We start from the raw sequence: 15,766 nt of genomic DNA on the forward strand, positions 1-15,766 counted from the left end.
TTCTTGCCCAAAACGCAGCCCGCCTTTTGGGAGAGGGACAGAACAGGATCTGGTTGGATGATGTTCAGTGTACTGGTCATGAGCCTTCTGTCCTCAAGTGCCCACACAGACCAATGGGGGAACATAACTGTGGCCACAGTGAAGATGTGGGGGTTGTCTGTTCAGGTAAGACTGGGTTCATTCTTATAGTATATTGTTATCTCAGTTATGTTTGCTTTACACCCACTTGTGTTTTATTTAAAGTTGAATTACTGGTTGGATACGACTCAAATTATACACTTTGTTCCTTTATTAAAGCAATAGTTGGACATTTGTCTTTGGGAAATTGGTCTTCTCACAGAGTTGATAAGATTGATACTACTCTCATATATGTCCATTAAGACTACAACAACTTAGCTTAGCTTAGCATAAAGACTGGGAACATGGGAAACAAAAAAAGCAAATTGTTATTTTTACACAAATAGATATGCAGATTATTGAGCTTTGGTTCTGGTAAGTGGATTTTGTCACATTTGATCAGAGCCAGGTCAGCCCTATCCCTGTTTCCAGTGTTTCTGCTAAGCTAAGCTAATTGGCTGCTGGCTGTAGACTTATTTATACTGGATATGAGTGATATCAATTTTCTCATCTAACTTTCTTGTCTGTAAGCGAGTAAGCATTTTATCCAAAATATTTTTCGTTAAACATTAATTAGGCACAAACTTCTAATCGCAGAGTAAGCTCATAAAATCAAAAATCACAAAACCCTGCTTTACAAGTGCCTTGCTCAATTAATATGAAGACCAGAAATGTGGAACTGTCAAGAGAAATTGGGAAATACAGCTGTGGAGAAAAGCAGCTAACGCAGCATTTATCTTAGCAACTGATCATATTATTGCATCAAAAACCTAGCGATTGTATTGTCAGCAGAGCGTGTGAGCGGAGCTTATGCGGGAGAATTTTGGATGGAGCGCAGAGCAGATTTTTTAAATGCAAAAAAATCAAACTGGCACTTCCTGTTTGGCTTCACTTTTCAAACCATCCATTATTTTTTGCAGTCTGTTCTACTTACACACAATCATTTGTTGTGTATTTGTTGATTTTAGTTCAATTTCGATCTACATATTTTGCAGAATATGTGAGAGTGGTCAACGGAAGCAATCGATGCAGCGGTCGAGTGGAAGTCCACCATGATGGCAACTGGAAACGAGTGTGCAATGACTGGACCAAGGCAGACGCTGACGTGGTGTGCCGAGAGATTAACTGTGGCACTCCTGTCGATCAGGCTGAAGTGCTATATTTTGGAGAGACACATGACCTGGGTGGCGTCAAACCCAAGTGCTTTGGGAATGAGAGCTCTCTCTCACAGTGCAGACTTCAGGAATTCAAGGAAAGCTGTGTCGATGCTACTGTTGTCTGTACAAGTAAGTCATCTATCTGTTCAAACTACATCAGTAATTTTGTGTTGAACGTTATGTGGTTACTTTCGGATGGCTTCTGAGCAAACATGCTATTGTCTTTTTTTTTCTTTTCCATCTGACAGGCAAACTACTTCGGCTGAGTAACGGGACTAGTCGGTGCTCTGGCCGAGTGGAAGTCTACCACGATGGACAGTGGGGAACGGTTTGCGATGACAGATGGGGGATGCCGGAAGCAGATGTTGTATGTCGAGAGATGAACTGTGGGAGTGCTCTCTCGGTCCAGTACAAGGCGTTTTTCGGCAGAGGTCAGGATCGGGTTTGGTTGGACGATGTTGAGTGTACTGGTCATGAGAAGTCTCTTGCTGACTGCCCTCACAGAGGTTTTGGAGAAAACGACTGTGACCACAATGAAGATGCTGGTGTTATATGTTCAGGTAACACATGCTTTACTATGTGTAAATACATTACATGAATGAAATCAGGTTCAAAATCCTGATGACACCCCAAATTAGTGTCAGAGCGATATAAAAAAAACAAACATTAAACAAATGTAGTTCACCAAAACAAGAGCTGAAAATACCACACTCATAGTTTTTCTTGTTTAAACTCCTGCATGTACTGTATACTGAATTGGAATTTTCATAAACATTACTTACAAATTTCTACTAGAAAATTACTAAATTAGAAAATCCTGTGCAGCGTGGCGCCATCATCTTTTTGCTGTTTGTCTTTTTATAGTTGTTCTTTAGTGCATTATCACATATTTAGAGGCAGTGCTGTTCTACTTGCCACAAATCATATTTATGCCATTGCTGAAATATTGACATTTTTCTTCAACATTTTAAATACAATACCTTCTTAACTGCTTTCCAGATTCAGTCAGATTGTTCAATGGGACTGACCGCTGCTCTGGCAGAGTGGAGGTCTTCCACAATGGCCAGTGGGGGAAAATTTGTAATAACTGGGGCAATGAAGATGCTGAGGTGGTGTGTAAGGAACTCAATTGTGGCCCTCCAAAACCAACTCAAAGCTTAAATTTTGGTGAAAGTGGACTGAGAGCCTTTACAAGTAGATGCTCTGGCAATGTAACCTCTATCTCCCAATGCACACTTCAAGAATTGACCGGGAGATGTGAAGCTGTTTCTCTTTCATGTGGAGGTAAGACACAAAAGATAGGAATATACCGTACTGTAGCACAGTTTAACTAGAATACCAAAGGATATGTGGTCATTGAAAACAAGATTGGCCTATCTATGTGCATTAAATCTTCTTCTTACTTACTTAAATGGCCTGATTGTGATAAATAAGTAACTACCTTAATAACTACAAAACTGAGTACATTTGACAGTCCAGATGAAGCCCACTATTTCATAATTTGACTTTAGCTCGTCATTACTTTTAACATGAGTGGATCTGTCCTCAGGTAATCCACCACTAAGGCTTGTCAATGGCACTGACAGATGTTCTGGTAGAGTGGAGGTTCAGCATGATGGCCAGTGGGGAACGTGTGTTGATGACGAGTGGGACATATCAAAGATGCTGAGGTGGTGTGCAGAGCCATGGACTGTGGAACAGCTAAGACAGCCAAATCCAGTTCCTTCTTTGGTCAAGGCCAAGGAGCCATCTGGCTGGATGATGTAGGCTGTATCGGTAATGAGACGTCTCTTATGCACTGCCGACATTCCACCCTCGGAGAACATAACTGTGGTCATCGGGAAGATGCCGGTGTTGTGTGCTCAGGTATCATCTCGATTATTGTTAGCATGTTATTTACTTAATTTTACACAGTGTTTTTATGCTTACATTTATCCGTCACCCCTAATGCTTCAAATTAACATTTTTCTGATTATTGTCAAAAATAATATCATAGCTGTTTCTGCTACAATATCAATCAGAATATCACATACAATTTGAATTAACCAGCTGTTCTTTTCAAACATGTCCAAACCCCAACTAACTAATGGCTGATTCTCTCTTCTTTTGCTCTCCAGCTAACATTAGACTGATGAATGGGACTGACCAGTGCTCAGGCAGGGTGGAGTTATACCATGGTGGCCAATGGTCAGCAGCATATAATCTTAACTGGGGAATGAATGAAACTGCAGTGGTGTGCAGAGAGATGAATTGTGGAGATCCTGTTAAGTTCTCAGGATCATATGGTCAGGGCAGACATTCAAGAGGGTATACGATCAGCTGTAGCGGTAGAGAGAGCTCTCTCACACTGTGCACACTGAGAGAATATGTCAGGACCGGGCAAGATCGCTTTGAAGAGGCATCTGTCAAATGTTCAGGTAAGACTTGAAGTTGAATTAAAATTTGAATTCCCCTCACATGCCTTGCATGTGCTAGCGAACTAACACAGCTGCAATGAGAGTCGGCCAATGTGCAGCGGCCAATGCATTCATGTTAGGCCTATTTCAACACCTGCTGAGGCAGGTTCCGAAAAGAGGGGGGCCAAGCTAGCCTTAGCTGCCCCTTGTGTCAAGATGGTGACAGAAGGTAACAATATGACAAATGACCAGTCTGTCAAAGGTCAAAGCAATGAGTCCAGTAATTGTCCAGTAACCTCATTACTCCGTATGTTACCTCGTCATTTAAATCATGGAGTAACTAACAGTCACGGAATAATGCAAAAATCACAGATGGGACCCAGCAACAACTAACAATGTTGGTGGCCCCCCCCATTTGGGGTTTCAGTTGGAACACTTATGTAGGGGGTGCTATCACGGCAGAAAAATAATTACAATTTCTTCTTTTAGGTAATTACAACTTTGACCAAAAAAGTACACAAATAAAAACAAACACCAAAGTTGGACTGTAAATTCATATAACAACTGTCATTTCCAGGTAATGTGAAGTTGTCTGATGGGCCCAGTCAATGTGCTGGAAGAGTGGAGTTCTACAACAATGGCCAGTGGGGGAATGTGTGTGGTGAATCCTGGGATGTGAATGATGCAAATGTGGTGTGCAGACAGCTGGACTGCGGGAGGACTCATAAAATTACCACTATGGCTGAGTATGGCCATGGTACGGGACACACCTGGATTGATCAAATTGAATGCAATGGAATGGAGTCAACACTGAGTCAGTGCCCACAGAGACCATTTAGAGACAAAACTTGCAACACAAGCTCAGTTGCTGGTGTTGTCTGCACAGGTAAGAAAAAGCATACAAAAATGACAAGATAATACAGTCTTGTTTGTTGTTCACTTGTATCGCTCCCATAACTATGTCAATTTCATGTATGTTTTTTTTTCGCTTAGTTTTACAAAACTTGTTTCTATATATTGCCACTTTCAATCTCATTCCCACATGGCTTGACAGAAAAGGTCACACTTACTTGGTGTTTCAACCACATTTTCTGGTCTTCCTCCGCAGAATCATCAGTCATGAAAATGCTTTAGTCGTTATTAAATACCTACGTATGGAATTTTAGTCATGTGATAATAGGGGCTTGTAAATGCTGGGGGGGCGTAACTCCTGCCACTGGTCAAAGATCAAGAATGACCTTTCAAGATGAACACAGTTTTTTCATTGCTCTCAGTGTGACATTCAGTGACCCGATGAACTTCATGACTACATTTTAAATCCCTCAATCCATTATGAAAAAAAGCAAAGAAAAAAAATGGTCTCACTCTGCCTATTAAGGCTGTATTAAATCTATGGTTGAATTAATTAATATAACTGATAAAGCATAGCCCTGGTCGGCCTATGATGTAAAGCCATTGAACACCTCTTTTTTTCTTCGTCACGTTTGGAAATCTATCGAAAACGTTAACAGACAATGTGAGTCTAATGATGGAAAGCCAAAAAATAAAAGGGAAAGGTGGTTCTGAGATGGTCAGACTCTAAAGGAAAAAAAGGGATCGTGTTGCTGTGCCCAATTAAGTCCTGCATCAAATATAAAATCCTCCTTCTCACCTACAAATCACTCCATGCTCTGGCCCCACAGTACCTCTCCAACCTGCTCCATCCATACACCCTATTCGAAACCTGCGGTCCTCAGACACTGGCCTGCTCTCCATTCCCCACACCAGACTGTGCCTTCGGAGACAGAGCCAAACTCCTGAAACAACACCTGTTTACCACAGCCTACTACAACCTCCCTTAGTACAGCCACTGTAATTCTGTAAAGTGTACTTGGGTTTCATGAAAGGCGCTATATAAATAAAAGTTATTTTTATTATTATTATTATTATTATTATTATTATTATTATTATTAGTGTTGTCAATTAAACGAGTTCTTAACAGCGTTAACACAAACCCATTGTAACGGCGTACATTTCTTTTTTGCGCGAGATTAACGTTCTTTTTGGCCTAGCAAACTTTGTAGTTTTTTCACACGCTGTTGCAACAACTAGTAACGTTAGAAAAACTACACCACCACACCGGGGGCCTGTTTCACAAAACCAGGATAAGGGATTAAACCGGGATTTCCCAGTTATCCTGGCTCAATTTAGCCTTGACTCGATTTCACAAAAGCGGAGGCACATAAATCACCATGGAGATTTATTCTGTGCAGCTAGCCTGCTCCTGACCAGGCTAACAGACAGGATTTATTTAATCCTGGAACCTTTTCTGTTCACCCAGCACTGGTTTTACCCTATTGTTATTATCAGCCTGGATTAAAATACAGCATATTGCTGTTCATTTAAGAAAAGTTATTAGTTAAAGTTGTGACCATGATTTTTATAGTTATTCGCATGTGACACTCATTGTTACTGTTATATTGCTGTATGAAGACTGATGTTCATATTGTTGTTAGAAGTTTGATGAATATATTATGGCGATTTTTGAGATGATTAGAAAAGGCTGATAAAATTTCAAATGTGTTTCAAATGAAGTCTGTTACTAAGGGCAATACATACAATGCTGTACATTTCTATAGTTGACCTATGCCCTTGAATTATTTTAGTTGAGAATTTATTTTTTATTATTCTTTAACAATAAGGATCATGTTTATTCCTCTTTCATGTGCATTGCATTTGGAATTCTTAGCACACAATTTGTGTTGTCCAGTAAACTGGGGCTATAATTTGGGAGGATTGAACAATTTTAAGAACATATTCTTATTGTACAATCCTCCCAAATGATAGTCTTAGTTCACTGGACCAGTAACTATCTAGTGATGTAGGCTACTGTACATTCATATAACAACAGGTAGAGGACAACTCAATGGTTTTTGAACTTTTTTGCTGGGGGGAAATAACTGATGAATATACTCTGTTCCATTCATGTTTACAGTGTGCATGGAATTTATCACTTAATTATCTTTATAGTTTCTAGATTTTAATCCAATTTCTTTAGTGTCTTTATTTTCTATGTCCATACAGTATATGAGGGAGCAAGGCATATAATATGTAGAGAAAGAAACTCGTCCTCTATAAAAAATTTAAAAAACGCGAGAAAAAGCGTGGCAGATAATAGCGGACCGACTGAATGCTAGTCTAAAAATATCCATTTATGAACTACTGCTCTTAACTGAAACCATTCAATGAGTCACTGTCATTTGCAAAAACGAACAGTTGTACACTTTGCATTAAAAGCGAGCAGTGGAAGTTAATATGACTTAGGAAACTTATATTTTAGCCCATGACAGAGAGAGAGGGAGAGAGAGAAAGGGAGAGAGAGAGAGAGAGAGAGAGAGAGAGAGAGAGAGAGAGAGAGAGAGAGAGAGGAACAGAGTGAAAGAGATATTTACGCATCATATTTTAGCGTTGTAGAAAACTGATCTTGATGGTAAATTTCAAGGCAAAGAGTACAACTGTTAATTTGTGAAAATGATTAGTAGCCTAATCCTTGAATGGTATGATTATGACGGTTTTCAATTCAGAACAGTGGTCAGTTATGTTTAGGCTGCTTACGCATTCAGTCGGTCCGTGATGCGTCTGCTCGCTTTGCTGTTTCATTAGCGCGCCGGTGTTCTTTCTTTTCTTTTATACAAATACTGTGTTTCACGTCATCATACTTCCACAAGAAGCTGCTGCTCACTCTGTATAAAGTATGTACAATGCGTATTCTCCATTTTGGCATCAGTAAATCTGTGATCGACCTCGCGGTCTTTTGAGGAAAGCCGTGGACGCGCATCTATCTGAATTACTTCAGCCTGGCTCAACCTAGTCGCTCCTCCTCAGCCTGGCTTGGCCTTCGTGAAACACACCAAGCCAGGATGCACAGATTAGACTAGGTCAAGCCTCGCTTTATCAGTTATCCTGGATTTAGATATTCTGCTTTTGTGAAACAGGCCCCGGATCTAGCTAGACCTGAAACAAAACAAAGGCACCTCACACACACTTGTTTGTACGGAAGAGGATTAGGGCCACTGTTGAATAAATGTATTTGAGTTCTGACTTTATTCTCAGAATTCTGACTTTAAACTCAGAATTCTGACTTTAAACTCAGAATTCTGACTTTATTCTCAGAATTCTGACTTTAAACTCAGAATTCTGACTTTAAACTCAGAATTCTGACTTTATTCTCAGAATTCTGACTTTAAACTTAGAATTCTGACTTTAATCTCAGAATTCTGACTTTATTCTCAGAATTCTGACTTTAAACTCAGAATTCTGACTTTATTCTCAGAATTCTGACTTTATTCTCAGAATTCTGACTTTAATCTCAGAATTCTGACTTTATTCTCAGAATTCTGACTTTATTCTCAGAATTCTGACTTTAGAATTCTGACTTTAATCTCAGAATTCTGACTTTAATCTCAGAATTCTGACTTTATTCTCAGAATTCTGACTTTAGAATTCTGACTTTAATCTCAGAATTCTGACTTTATTCTCAGAATTCTGACTTTATTCTCAGAATTCTGACTTTATTCTCAGAATTCTGAGTTTAAAGTCAGAATTCTGAGTTTAAAGTCAGAATTCTGAGAATAAAGTCAGAATTCTGAACTCAAATACATTTTTCACCAGTGGCCCTAATCCTCTTTCGTATGTTTGGGCTTGCGAGCCGGCCAAAGAGTAGTAGGCTAACGTTACATTTTCAGTGGATGGCAAGCGCGCAACGCCGAAATTCATGCCAATAAGATTCTGAATGGAAAGTTTACTTTTAAAAAGTTGCCAAATTGTTCCATTGACAAGACCAACGTGATCTGTGTGTTTTGTCGTTGTGAACGGAGCTATCATCGCGGCACGTCCAGTCTGAAATACCACTTGATGGCCAAGCACACAGCTGATGCAAATTTTTCGCCCCCTCGTCAAAGCCAGGCGACAAAAGCACAAAGCAAGCCGATACACTTTTCCATGTTGATAAGAGCATTAAAATGAGAAAAAATAATGGGACAAAAAGAAATTAAGGGACATTTAGAATAGATAAAAATGTGCAATTAATTGCAAATTAACTATGACATTAATGCGATTAATCGCGATTAAATATTTTAATTGTTTGACAGCACTAATTATTATATTCATATTTTTCAAATGTATTGTGTTCCAAATCTGAATAGTGTGCAATGTAAGGAATAAAGTACTTCACTAGTGTTCTTTTTTGATTAATTATCTGTCATATATTTGACTACATTAAAATGAATTTGAAATGTCTGATACCATATAATCATTTTAGTTTACTCTACATTACAGGAAGTTTGGAGGTCCGGTTGGTTAATGGTAAAGATGAATGCTCTGGCAGAGTAGAGGTCCGTCATGGCAATGTGTGGCAAACAGTTTGTGACACAGACTGGACCCGGAGTAAAGCTGCGGTGGTGTGTGAGCAGCTGGAATGTGGAAATGCATTGAGTGCTCCTGGCACTGCCCATTTTGGCCAAGGCAGTGGATCAGTAGTGGAGGCTAGCAATTCATGTTTTGACAATGTGACATCTCTTCAGCAATGCTCACTCAAAGGTTTCAGAGGAGCAAGGTGTGGGCACGAACATGATGCTTCTGCTCTATGTGCAGGTAATAGCTTTTAATTTATGTATTCGGAATTCTCTCATGCAGTTGGACAAATATGATATCACCAGCATTTGTTTCACAAATGTATACTGTTTATACAAGTAAAAACAGTGGAGTGGAAAATAATTAAACATACTTCTTCAATAAAGTGCAATCATCCCTTAAAGAAATAGTTCGACATTTTAGGAAATACACTAATTTGCTTTGTTGTCAAGAGTTAGATGTAAAGACCAATACCACACTCTGTAAGGTAAATAAGTAACTGGAGCCAAAATCTGGTTGGCCAAGCTTAGGATAAAAACTGGGAAAAATATGAAACAGCTACGCTAAATGAATTACAAACAGATATAAAATACTAATTAGTTGGCTTTATGGCCCTGACACACCAACCTGACGGCTGACCGTCGGCAGAAAAGGCAGTCGGACTGATCAGTCAGCTCTCCGAGGTCCAAAAAGTGTCTTGGAACACACTGAAGCGACGCCAACTTGAGCGTACGTTCTGAGCATGCGCGAGACATAATACTAAAAATTAAAACCAGAAATGACGAACGCGTCACATGGGTCTGGCTTCTACAGCTGACCAATAATGGCGGCTTGTTCGAAATACGATCTCGTATTTTACGAAAATATTTCACTGAAACATGTTTCTGAAAACATTTTAAGCGAGAAATAGGCCATACAGTTGCTGAATCTGTCTTCATTTGAGATCGACAAAGGTCAGTTTAAAAGATTTTCGTCAGATTTTGAGAGGCGTTTTTGTTAGAATAGCAAAGGACAATGTGGTCATTAAAAACAAGATCGGCCTATCTGTGTGCATTAAATCTTCTTCTTACTTACTTAAATGGCCTGATTGTGATAAATAAGTAACTACCTTAATAACTACAAAACTGAGTACATTTGACAGTCCAGATAAAGCCCACTATTTCTTAATTTGACTTTAGCTCGTCATTACTTTTAATATGAGTGGATCTGTCCTCAGGTAATCTAAGGCTTGTCAATGGCACTGACAGATGTTCTGGTAGAGTGGAGGTTCAGCACGATGGCCAGTGGGGAACGGTGTGTGATGACGAGTGGGACATCAAAGATGCTGAGGTGGTGTGCAGAGCCATGGACTGTGGAACAGCTAAGACAGCCAAATCCAGTTCCTTCTTTGGTCAAGGCCAAGGAGCCATCTGGCTGGATGATGTAGGCTGTATCGGTAATGAGACGTCTCTTATGCACTGCCGACATTCCACCCTCGGAGAACATAACTGTGGTCATGGGGAAGATGCCGGTGTTGTGTGCTCAGGTATCATCTCGATTATTGTTAGCATGTTATTTACTTTATTTTACACAGTGTTTTTATGCTGATATTTTTTTATGAATATTTTGCTGATTATTGTCAATAATAATATCATAGTTGTTTCTGCTACAATATCAATCAGTATATCACATACAATTTGAATTAACCAGCTATTCTTTTCAAACGTGTCCAAACCCCAACTAACTAATGGCTGATTCTCTCTTCTTTTGCTCTCCAGCTAACATTAGACTGATGAATGGGACTGACCAGTGCTCAGGCAGGGTGGAGTTATACCATGGTGGCCAATGGTCAGCAGCATATAATCTTAACTGGGGAATGAATGAAGCTGCAGTGGTGTGCAGAGAGATGAATTGTGGAGATCCTGTTAAGTTCTCAGGATCATATGGTCAGGGCAGACATTCAAGAGGGTATACGATCAGTTGTAGCGGTAGAGAGACTCTCTCACACTGTGCACACTGTGTGGGTGTCAGGACCGCAAGATCGCTTTGAAGAGGCATCTGTCAAATGTTCAGGTAAGACTTGAAGTTGAATTGAAATTTGAATTCCCCTCACATGCCTCTTGTGTCTAGCCATTGTTTTTTTTAGAGCAGAGAGAACTGCTTATTTTTCACAATTTTGAAACCTAATTTTTTAGTCATTGAGTTTTGGCTGGGTGATTAATAATAACACATTTTCCTGTGGGGTCACAGCCTCAGAACACACATTTATTTTTGCTTTACCAGGACTTTAAAGACATTTGTCTCTACATTGAACATCTAGGAGGACCCATCATGCTGTTCAGTTTGTACTTCACATGGGAACATGGAAGCTAGCAAGTTAGGCTAGTTAACCTAGCTTGCTAACGTTAGCACCGATCACTAGGTGTTACTTTTCATTCATGTTAGGCCTATTTCAACACCTGCTGAGGTAGGTTCCGAAAGGAGGGTCGCCAAGCTAGCCTTAGCTGCCCCTTTTTACGTGTCAAGATATGGTGACAATATGACAAATGACCAGACTGTCAAAGGTCAAAGCAATGAGTCCAGTAATTGTCCAGCAACCTCATTACTCCATATGTTAACTCGTCATTTAAATCATGGAGTAACTAACATAGTCAAGGAAGAATGCAAAAATCACAGATGGGACCCAGCAACAACTAACAATGTTGGTGGCCCCCCCATTTGGGGTTTCAGTTGTAACACTTATGTAGGGGGCACTATCACAGCAATTTCTTCTTTCAGGTAATTACAACTTTGACCAAAAAAGTACACAAATAAAAACAAACACCAAAGTTGGACTGTAAATTCATATAACAACTGTCATTTCCAGGTAATGTGAAGTTGTCTGAGGGGCCCAGTCAATGTGCTGGAAGAGTGGAGTTCTACGACAATGGCCAGTGGGGGAATGTGTGTGGTGAATCCTGGGATGTGAATGATGCAAATGTGGTGTGCAGACAGCTGGACTGCGGGAGGGCTCATAAAATTACCACTGTGGCTGAGTATGGCCATGGTACGGGACACACCTGGATTGAACAAATTGAATGCAATGGAATGGAGTCAACACTGAGTCAGTGCTCACAGAGACCATTTAGAGACAAAAAATGCAACTCAACCTCAGTTGCTGGTGTTCTCTGCACAGGTAAGAAAAAGCATACAAAAATGACAAAAGATAAGAACAGAACAGAAAAAAAGATAAGTCTTGTTTGTTGTTCACTTGTATCGCTCCCATAACTATGTCAATTTCCTGTATGTTTTTTTCGCTTAGTTTTACAAAACTTGTTTCTATATATTGCCACTTTCAATCTCATTCCCACATGACTTGACAGAAAAGTTCACACTGACTTGGTGTTTCAACCACATTTTCTGGTCTTCCTCCGCAGAAACAGTAGAGTTGCTCAGTTGTCATGACAATGGTTTAGTCATTATTAAATACCTACATATGGAATTTTAGTCATGTGATAATAGGGGCTTGTAAATGCTGGGGGGGCGTAACTCCTGCCACTGGTCAAAGATCAAGAATGACCTTTCAAGATGAATACAGTTTTTTCATTGCTCTCAGTGTGACATTCAGTGTCCCGATTAACTTCATGACTACATTTTAAATCCCTCAATCCATCATATGAAAGAAAAAAAAAATAGATTGTCTCACTCTGCCTATTAAGGCTGTATTAAATCTATGGTTGAATAAATTAATATAACTGATGCAGGTAACTTGTCTTTCTACTGATTAGTGTTTTATCAGCACGTCACAGGTTCTTATATTATATAGAAACCCTCATACCCTCATTCATTACCTCCCGTTTGGACTACTGCAATGGAGTCCTGTCTGGGGTCCCCAGCAAAACCCTAAACAGGCTCCAGTATGTCCAAAACTCTGCCGCCAGGGTCCTCACCCACACCAAGACCTGGCAGCAGAGGCAGAGTGGCAATCGGGAGAGTGGGGACTTTTCCCGGTGGGCCAGTAGCGTTTCAAGGCCACAAGAGCCGGTCTGATAATAGTTCTACATTGCAAGTTCTTAGCAACACCATCCGGCGGCCTGGTGTGCGGCCGCTGCCCGCTGGTCGAACTGTGCAGCCTCTGCTCAACCCTTACGGCAGCCCGCAGCAGCCTCTTATTTCAATACAAACACAGGCCAATCAGAAAGCACTAACGGTCACAACCATGTCTAGGATTTTCAGAAATATAGTGGGATCAGTGAGCGGCCCCTCCCCCTGGTCGGCCTATGACGTAAAGACATCGAACCCCTTTTTTTTTTCTTCGTCACGTTTGGAAGTCTATCGGGAACGTTAAGAGACAGTGTGAGTCTAATGATAGAAAGCCAAAAAATAAAAGTGCCTTCGGAGACAGAGCCTTTAGTGTTGCAGCCCCATCCCTCTGGAACACCCTCCCTGCAGATATGTGAAATGCTACATCCCTGGACATTTAAAAAAAAAAAACTCCTGAAACACCACCTGTTTACCACAGCCTACTACAACCTCCTTTAGTATAGCCACTGTAATTCTGTAAAGTATCCTTGGGTTTTATGAAAGGCGCTATATAAATACAAGTTATTATTATTATTATTATTATTATTATTATTCATATTTTTCAAATCTGAATAGTGTGCAATGTAAGGAATAAAGTACTTCACTAGTGTTCTTTTTTGATTAATTATCTGTCATATATTTGACTACATTAAAATGAATTTGAAATGTCTGATACCATATAATCATTTTAGTTTACTCTACATTACAGGAAGTTTGGAGGTCCGGTTGGTTAATGGTAAAGATGAATGCTCTGGCAGAGTAGAGGTCCGTCATGGCAATGTGTGGCAAACAGTTTGTGACACAGACTGGACCCGGAGTAAAGCTGAGGTGGTGTGTGAGCAGCTGGAATGTGGAAATGCATTGAGCGCTCCTGGCGCTGCCCATTTTGGCCAAGGCAGTGGATCAGTAGTGGAGGCTAGCAATTCATGTTTTGACAATGTGACATCTCTTCAGCAATGCTCACTCAAAGGTTTCAGAGGAGCAAGGTGTGGGCACGAACATGATGCTTCTGCTCTATGTGCAGGTAATAGCTTTTAATTTATGTGTTCGGAATTCTCTCATGCAGTTGGATAAATATGATATCACCAGCATTTGTTTCACAAATACTGTTTACACACTGTGAAACAGCAGCTGGCTCTAGTTATGTTTACGTAACTAACGCTCAGCACAAAAGCAAATTAGCATATTTCAAAATTCAGAATGTCTAACTGTTAGTTAACAAAAGTGATATAAGATAAGTCATATTCCACATAATTACTTTTCTGTCAGGCCACCATTGTTTCCCTTTTTGCTGTTGAAATTACAACAGATATGATGGTGGGACAAAGAGTACTTTCAAAATACAATATGAAATATATTGTGTTTTAAAATGAAAATGTATGTGTATTAGTACATGCAAATGTAATTACAACAACATATATACTAAAATTCTATGTAAATACATGTCTCCAGGACTGTCCCATTTGGACTCACTTAATTTCTGTTTTCATATGCAGCACAGATACGGGCAGTCGGCGGCTCAGGTCAATGCTCTGGTAGAGTGGAGATCTTCTATAAAGGCCAGTGGGGAACTGTGTGTGATGATGAGTGGGGAATGAGCAATGCTGATGTGGTATGTAGACAGCTTGGCTGTGGTCATGCCGTTTCTGCTCCTATGAGTGCCCACTTCGGTAGAGGCACTGGCCCAATATGGCTGGATAATGTGGATTGTAGAGGCGAAGAGTCTGCTCTCACACATTGTACGCATCCAGGTTTTGGAGTAAATAACTGCGGGCACGGTGAAGATGCTGGTGTTATCTGTTTAGGTAAGAGGCCTGGCTCATTTTTAATCTGTGAATGACCTTCCAACAGGTATTAGATGAAGCTGTGTTTGCTGTTATGAAAACACTTATCTGTTTCAGGTCGCTACAGAAGCCCCAAATCACTTTCAGTCCAGCTCGGAGGTAAACTGGGGTGAAAGAGTTGAGATCACCTGCAGTGTAGTAACAGAGCACATGGGTGGGACATTCGTCCTTAAAAAGACTCAAGGATCATTTCAAATGGAAAAATTCTCAGAGAAACGAAGCTGCAACCTTTATCTTACCGACTGGGACTTCAGCCAAAGGGGCCTTTACTTCTGTGAATATCAGAAGAAATTACCCAATCAAGTCATCTATTATCCTCAAGGAAATACTGCTGAGCTCTCTGTCAAAGGTATTGTGTGCTTTGTTTTCATCAAATTGAATATAATTGTTGGAAATTTGACCGTGCACGATTTCAAACAGGTTTTATGATCCATATGAGTTTGTAAAAGTTGGTTTTCTATTCTGCAGTGAATTTGGAGAAGCCCAGAATCTCCCTGACATCTCCGCATGAAATGGTGATCTACAGCCCTGACAAAATATCGGTCACCAAAGGCAGCAGCTTCTCCATCACATGCTCCATTCACTCTACATATCCGGGAGGTTTCTTCTATCTGACAAAGTCTAACAAGAGCACAGTCGCTTCATTGCCAGCATATGGCCACTCTATCTTCTACATGACCCACTTTGAATTCCCTGCTCTCGATTATACAAACCAAGGAGAGTATAACTGTGTCTACGGGCTTAACATTTCCTCAATGTCCTTCTGTTCTGTTCCCTCCAAGTCACTTCAAGTAACTGTAATTGGTAAGACCCAAAGAGT

General features: G+C 40.2%; 2 protein-coding genes and 1 long non-coding RNA gene across 3 annotated transcripts in view; all 3 read left to right on the forward strand.

Annotated features, from left to right (window-relative positions):
- Window positions 1-30: 30 nt before the first annotated feature.
- LOC120546414 (deleted in malignant brain tumors 1 protein-like) lies at window positions 31-15,017 on the forward strand. The gene is made up of 11 exons (XM_039781339.1): window positions 31-165; window positions 1,113-1,403; window positions 1,523-1,834; window positions 2,274-2,558; window positions 2,824-2,839; window positions 10,288-10,586; window positions 10,819-11,028; window positions 11,072-11,113; window positions 11,907-12,215; window positions 13,812-14,126; window positions 14,599-15,017. Exons 1-11 carry the CDS (start codon window positions 114-116, stop codon window positions 14,940-14,942), a joined length of 2,475 nt encoding a protein of 824 aa, XP_039637273.1. The 5' UTR covers window positions 31-113; the 3' UTR covers window positions 14,943-15,017.
- Window positions 2,911-5,554, forward strand: LOC120546940 (deleted in malignant brain tumors 1 protein-like). Its single transcript, XM_039782210.1, has 3 exons — window positions 2,911-3,140; window positions 3,392-3,691; window positions 4,248-5,554. The coding sequence occupies exons 1-3, from the start codon at window positions 2,960-2,962 to the stop codon at window positions 4,586-4,588; spliced, it is 822 nt and encodes a 273-aa protein (XP_039638144.1). The 5' UTR covers window positions 2,911-2,959; the 3' UTR covers window positions 4,589-5,554.
- A 196-nt stretch (window positions 15,018-15,213) lies between the features above and the next one.
- The window catches only part of LOC120546941, a 769-nt gene continuing 216 nt past the window's right edge, over window positions 15,214-15,766 (forward strand). Inside the window, exons 1-2 of the long non-coding RNA XR_005637002.1 lie at window positions 15,214-15,295; window positions 15,415-15,750. This is a non-coding gene — a long non-coding RNA (uncharacterized LOC120546941). The remainder of the gene's footprint in view (window positions 15,296-15,414; window positions 15,751-15,766) is intronic.

Source organism: Perca fluviatilis, chromosome 18 (genome assembly GCF_010015445.1).
Source record: "Perca fluviatilis chromosome 18, GENO_Pfluv_1.0, whole genome shotgun sequence".
Taxonomy (NCBI): Eukaryota; Metazoa; Chordata; class Actinopteri; order Perciformes; family Percidae; genus Perca; species Perca fluviatilis.

Bases quoted from the DNA above. Each gene is read 5' to 3' on its own strand.
- LOC120546414 (XM_039781339.1), top strand. From the start codon at position 114: ATGGGGGAACATAACTGTGGCCACAGTGAAGATGTGGGGGTTGTCTGT. The intron at 1,404-1,522 runs GTAAGTCATCTA...TCCATCTGACAG, and splicing joins TGCTACTGTTGTCTGTACAA to GCAAACTACTTCGGCTGAGT. The intron at 10,587-10,818 runs GTATCATCTCGA...TTTGCTCTCCAG, and splicing joins TGCCGGTGTTGTGTGCTCAG to CTAACATTAGACTGATGAAT.
- LOC120546940 (XM_039782210.1), top strand. From the start codon at position 2,960: ATGGACTGTGGAACAGCTAAGACAGCCAAATCCAGTTCCTTCTTTGGT. The intron at 3,141-3,391 runs GTATCATCTCGA...TTTGCTCTCCAG, and splicing joins TGCCGGTGTTGTGTGCTCAG to CTAACATTAGACTGATGAAT. The intron at 3,692-4,247 runs GTAAGACTTGAA...TGTCATTTCCAG, and splicing joins GGCATCTGTCAAATGTTCAG to GTAATGTGAAGTTGTCTGAT.